The following is a 6,000-nucleotide window of genomic DNA, read 5'->3' as shown; positions in this document are numbered from 1 at the left end:
CTGCTCAAGGAGAGGCTGCGGGGAAGTCGGATTACTGCCGTGATCTGGCTTGCGGCTTGGCCGATCCGTCGGGTGTAAGGAAAAAGAAAAAGCATAGCCTGAAAGGAAGCTTTTGTCGGTTGGATTCCAGGCGGCTGCTTTTCTAGCCCGAAGTGTGAAGATTGTGAGGTGGGGTCAGTCTTTGGTGCGGCAGTGTTAATATGTATAATTAGTGTCACAATTGTAAAGCTAAAACGCTAAGCTTGTTAATTTCCTATATTGTGCAATGAAGGATCTACTGTGTTTTTTTCTTTCTCACTTTCATTCCTTCAGAGGCTATTGTACATAGGTTTAGCTTTAGTCAGTTTTAGCTAAGCTGAAGTGGGTCTGCATACACAAACTGTGGTTTATGTGGGCATTCAAATAAAAGCCATATTCACATTCCTTGTAGGATGTTCTCCACTGATTGCTCTTAAGAGGTTTAGGTGATTCTCACAATTCTGATATTTCATCCTTTTAGGAGCAGAAATTGTGAAAGTGGTGGGAAAAGCTTCCCCAGTTTTTCTTGTTTGCTGTAACAAGTAATGTAAAGAACTGACGCTGAGTGTAGCTTGGGGCAGCCTGGTTACTTCATGTAACTGCATTGTTGCCTAACTGAAGCTGTAGATGAGAGGTAAAAAACACTGAGCAAGAGAGATGGCGGTTAAATCCTGTTCTCCAGAATTTTGCAGTGTTTTATTGTCCTTCATATCAATATCAAAGGATGTGTGTTTGCTAGACTGTGCAGGTTGATCCCTCGGATCCTTGTGTTTTATATTATTATTTATGTCATTAATATTTTTTATTTGTTTAAATGTGGATGGAATATGTAAAATAGCAATAGAGATGTTTTTATTAAGTCTCGTGGTAAAGTTGCAGCATTATTGAAGGCTTCATCGGAACCTTTCATTCAAGGGTTTTATCTTGAGAGGCAACGAGTGAAGATGTGATTTGCCTAAGTTTTCACAGTAAGGCAATTCTAGTGCTGAAAATAGTTTTCAAGACACTTAATTTGCAGTGTTGCTCTGAGTAGCCAAAAGTGGTTACTTTCTGTATAAGCAGTAATTTGCAGAGCAAATGTTTGTATTGTCCTAAACAGACCTTGCAATGTTTCTTAATACTGATGCAGAGTCTCCTTCTCCCTTTTAATTAAAAGAGCATTCAGAAGCCAATAATTCCATTTTCAAACCAAAAGCAGAGAATGCGGATGTTAGATGTGTTTTTACTCCTGGCACTTAAGATTCGCTCTTCTGTTTAAACATGGTAGATAATGTTCTGTTACTCTTGCTCTTTAATAAGTGAACATTCAGTTGTTTATGGATCATGTAGTTAAGGAAGGTCCATGATTTTCTCTCAATATGAGCTACTTTCTGTGTTTGTCACATCCTTGCCACCTAATAGAGTCAGTATTAGAGAATTCATAAATATTAAGGCACCTCCATGTTGCTAACATTAATGGAGTACCAGTGTAGTTCATTGGCATGTGGCTTCAGAGGAGACTTTCATATCAACTGGTGCAAGGAGCCTCATGGCCTGGAATGGTATTAGAAGTTCCTCCCAGAAACTAAAATGTTTTAAGTGTATTGAGTCCTGGTTTTGGCTGGGATGGAGTTCCTTTTCTTCTTACTAGCTGGTGCAATGCTGTGTTTTGGATTTAGTATGAGAATAATGTTGATAGCACACTGATGTTTTAGGTGTTGAGTAGTGCCTACACTAAGTTGACTTCCAGTGTCCCATGCTCTGCCAGTGAGGAGGTGCCCAAGAAGCTGGTAGTGCGCAAAACTGAGACCCAAACTTAGCCAAAGTGGTGTTGCATACCGCAGAACGTCAAACGTAGTGTATAAACTGTGGCTGAGAGCCACTGATTGCTGCTTGGGGATGGGCTGGGCATCTCTCAGTGGGTGGTGAGCAATCGTATGTTGTATCACCCTCCTTCCTTGGGCGTTATTCCACTCTCTCTTTTTATCTCCCTTTCTGTTGTTATTACTATTTTACTTGATTTCCATTATTAAACTGTTCTTTTTTCAACCCACTTTCCCTCAACCCACATTACCTTTTTCCAAGTTCTTTCCCCATCCCACCATGGAGGGGAGGGAGGAGTGAGAGTGTGGCTGTGTGGTAGTAAGTTGCTGACTGGTGTTAAACCAAGACAGTCTGGTAAGACAGATTTTTTTACTTGATTTAACCTATGAAGTTGTGCTTTTCACCACGTTTTGGCAGAATATATATGTAAGTGGAGTAAAGGACATGGTGGAGCACTTCAAGAATTCTTGTTACTTTTTTTGGGGTGTTAGCTTTTAGTAGGCTTTTCTCTTTCAATTCTTGGCAGCGTTAGTGTGAAGCTGTTATATAGTAATTCTCCAGGAATTCTTGCATAGAGAAGTGTGGAATTTGAGTCTGAAGTATAGAACCTAAATGGGAGTTTCTGTTTCCATTGAATTCTGAATTTTTCACAGTGTACATTTTTCTTCATTTCTAATGCCCCATTTCTTCATTTTGGTTCTCAGATGAAGTTGGTTGAAGCACCATTGTTGTTTTAATATATATATGCCTGTCTGCCTTTCAAAGCACTTAATGGAGTCTTGCATTCTATATGTAGAACCACATAAAAATATTTCTACATATGTGAACCACAGAATTTCTGGTTAACACCATTGTGGGAGCTCCTAGCAATTGTATTATTGTGAGCACGAAAAACATCTCAAAACTGTCTTGTTAGCCATTTCCAGATGACTTTAGAAGCTGTTGAAGCATTTCAATAGCAAATAGCAGTGAGGCTTACGTTTATAAATTATGGTACGTCAATTAACTTCAGAATTTCCTGTGATTTACAAAATTACAAAAGTAGCTGGCTCTTTGAAAGTGAAAATGTGTTGGAACGGAATTTCACAAATATGCTTATTGCATGATTTGGTGTTATATTGCACATAGTTTTTAGTATTTTCAGCATATTTATAGATTGTTTGATTGCTTTTTGGATTCTATGTACTTTATCTTTGCTAGTTTCTGCTTTTTGTGCTGACACTTCAGAAAACACTGTATAGCAAAACGTTTCCTGGTATTACGGAAGTAGCTTTTGTAGTATACATATCAATATTCTTCATACTTATGTTAGAACTTAACATAGCAAAGCATCCAAGTAGTTGATGCTTGTTATGAGCAGAAGACAAAAATGTTTTCTTCTGGATTCAGTATGTCTGTCTTCAGAGGATACCTATTTTAGCTTATAGTTTTACTCTGTTTATTGTTTTAAGACATGCCGTTGTTGAAGAAGTATTTCACGTAACTGGGTGTGAGTCAGCTATTATCACAGTGGGGTTGATACTGTGAGTCAAATGAGTAAAACCTGACTTGGTATCTTAAAAGATTTCCCCTTGAGCATGATTATTTTACAGGATAGTTTTCAAGTGTCAGGTTAAGGTAAGAGGAGTTGAACCTCTAATAGTGACAACTTTTGTTGTGGGTAGAGGTGCCGCATGGAATATTTCCACTGTTTGCCTTGGACATTCATAGGCAACCTTTTCTGAGTAATTCCCAGTCATCTTCAGCATTTCTGAATGTTTTGATCACAAGTCTTAGTCCCTTTTTTTTATTCCCTTCAGTTGCTCATTGATTCTTCTGTGCCTTACCTCATTTGCTGTACTGCATGTATGGCAGTGTGTAATGGTGCTATGGCCAGACTTAGTATTGGCTAGACGTCGCATTTTATGAAAGGATAAAATGACTGAGAAGGAATTTAACCTTTTTCAGAATGTTTGTCAGATGGGGAGTCAATACTGGAGTTATGGACTCTGGAAGTCTGACTTTCTATGATAGAGAACCATCTCGGCATTATAGCTATTGTTTCCAGGAGGATGGTGTGAGTAAGAGATGAGACTTCTCAGCAATTCATGACCTTCTTGTCATAAGTAGGATATTTGAAATTGTTGGTTTGAGAAAATGTTTGTCAATATGTAATAATGGCTACAGCTTTTGCATGGTACTCGTATTTATTAAGGCTATTTTTCAAGCTAACCTTAAGATAAAATATACAAAAATGACCTATAAGTTAATGTTTGTCTTAATTTAGTCTTCCGTGGTAATATTGCCACTGTTTTAAGATTATGCAAATTCTCGTCTTAAGTTTCTTGACCAGTACTTCAGCCAAAACTTTTGGAAGGTCCCCATCTAGAAAGCAGAACTACTCTTCTAAAAATGAAAGCTCTGTGGAAGAAAGTTTTGAGGATCTGCTCTTGAAATATAAACAGATACAATTAGAACTCGAACACATTAATAAAGATGAAAGACTAGCTTTGAGCAACAGGGAAGAAAATGAGAAACAAGATGATGAAAAAACAGTGGACACTGAGGACCAAATAACTGTAGAAAATGACAGTATTAAAACGGACGCTATAAAAGAAGTACCTCCTGAGGAGAAAAATCCGGTTATGGGCTTTCAAGCATTTGAACTGAAACCTCTCAGACAAAAACTGCCTACTCCAGCTGAGAGGAGCAGATTGAAAAAAGGCAAAGAAGGAATGAAGCAGTCCTCGCAAAAATCTGAACTAACAGAATCTGGCCAAGGTAAAGAAATACTTATAAAGTTATTTTAGCTTGTGAAGTTCTATTTACTTGCTATTATCTATTGTATTTATTAGGTGTCAGAGAAAACTTCCATTAAAATGTTAAAAGTTACAAGTTAAAGATTCAACATACTTAACTCTTGTATTTTGTAATTCCTTGAATTACATAAACATGTTTGGAAGCATGTTTTTGCTTTGGATTTGAAATAATGTGGTTCTTTTAGACCGATTGGCAGAAAGCATGAGGACAAGACTTGAAGGTTTAAAGTGCTGTTCACAGCAGAAATCACCGATTTTTTTCCCTGAAAGTTTTACTTCTTTATTTGCCTTGTTCTTTTCTGCAGAAGCAATATGTGGTTATTTTTTAGCTGAAAAGAGAACATTTAGAGATCCCTTTTTCTGCATTTCATCTTTGTGTGTTTTCTGAAGTGGAGGACTAGGATCATGGAATATTCTGAGTTGGAAGGCACCCACAAAGATCAAGTCCAGCTCTTAAGTTAATGTCCCCTACAGGGATCAAACCCACGACCTTGGCATTATTAACACCATAAGATGTTTTCACGAGAATTGTTTTCATCGTTGTTGATATTCACAAATAGTCAAGAAATCATAGGCCAGAAATAGAAAGGATTTATAGAAGAAATGCAGCCAAAGAGTAGAATAAGTGTTTTGTCAAAGATTGTTCTGGACTGCTGACTGAAGAGGGTAATTGCTGAGATGCATTAGCCAGTTACTGAAAAACAAGTGATCATATATATTCCAGCTGACTTGTGGTAAAAGCACTTGAGCTTACTACTAAGTCTGCTGCAAAATAAGGCAGCTGACTTAAGCTTCCTACTCTGAGGCTTCATTTAGTTTAGTAAGTGATTGCTGTGGTTGAGGGTGGTGCTTGAGGCTATCGCTTGTCATCTAATGTTACCTAATTTGCCAGTGTGTATAAACTATCAATTTGAGTGGGAAGAGACAAAGTAGTTAATGGATTGAATAAGACTGCAGGTGAGTAATTGGCAGGAATACGAAGAAAGGTTGCACTAGAGCACTGAAAGTCAGAATGATTTATGTGTAACTTCAGAATGAGAATTTAGGAGACAGATCTTGTAAAGAAAACAAAAGAGAAAACTGATAATTAGTAGTCAAACCACCTTATTCTAGCTAATTTCTCCCCATCCTGTGTTTCCCATTAATAATAAACTTTTTTTGTGTTCTTTAAGAAGTCATACAGTTCTTATTGACAGAGATGAAGAAAACAAATAAATTTTCGTGATAAAAGAAAAACTAATAGCCTGTGGGAAGAGAATGTAGCAGGACAGGAGTAAAGCAGCTATTTAAAAAGCAAAACAGTCTCAAAAATCCAACTTCCAAACTTAAAAGCACTGGAGTTGAGAATACAGTTCTTATGGTAGTGAAAAATAGATGCTGT

At 37.4% G+C, this 6,000-nt stretch overlaps 1 protein-coding gene across 6 annotated transcripts in view; it reads left to right on the top strand.

The window, feature by feature from the left end:
• Window positions 1-4,086: 4,086 nt before the first annotated feature.
• Window positions 4,087-6,000, top strand: part of ZFC3H1 (zinc finger C3H1-type containing) — a 36,905-nt gene continuing 34,991 nt past the window's right edge. Inside the window, exon 1 of one of the 6 annotated variants that reach the window (XM_017733240.1) lies at window positions 4,087-4,581. In XM_017733240.1, coding sequence (XP_017588729.1) covers window positions 4,122-4,581 — 460 coding nt within the window. In that variant the 5' untranslated portion in view covers window positions 4,087-4,121. The remainder of the gene's footprint in view (window positions 4,582-6,000) is intronic. The other 5 variants (XM_017733238.1, XM_017733237.1, XM_017733236.1 and 2 more) reach the window with 5 other exon arrangements.

Source organism: Corvus brachyrhynchos, unplaced genomic scaffold (genome assembly GCF_000691975.1).
Source record: "Corvus brachyrhynchos isolate BGI_N302 unplaced genomic scaffold, ASM69197v1 scaffold32, whole genome shotgun sequence".
Classification (NCBI taxonomy): Eukaryota; Metazoa; Chordata; class Aves; order Passeriformes; family Corvidae; genus Corvus; species Corvus brachyrhynchos.
The sequence above is the reverse complement of the archived record's forward strand: the minus strand, read 5'-3'. Positions and strand labels throughout refer to the sequence as shown.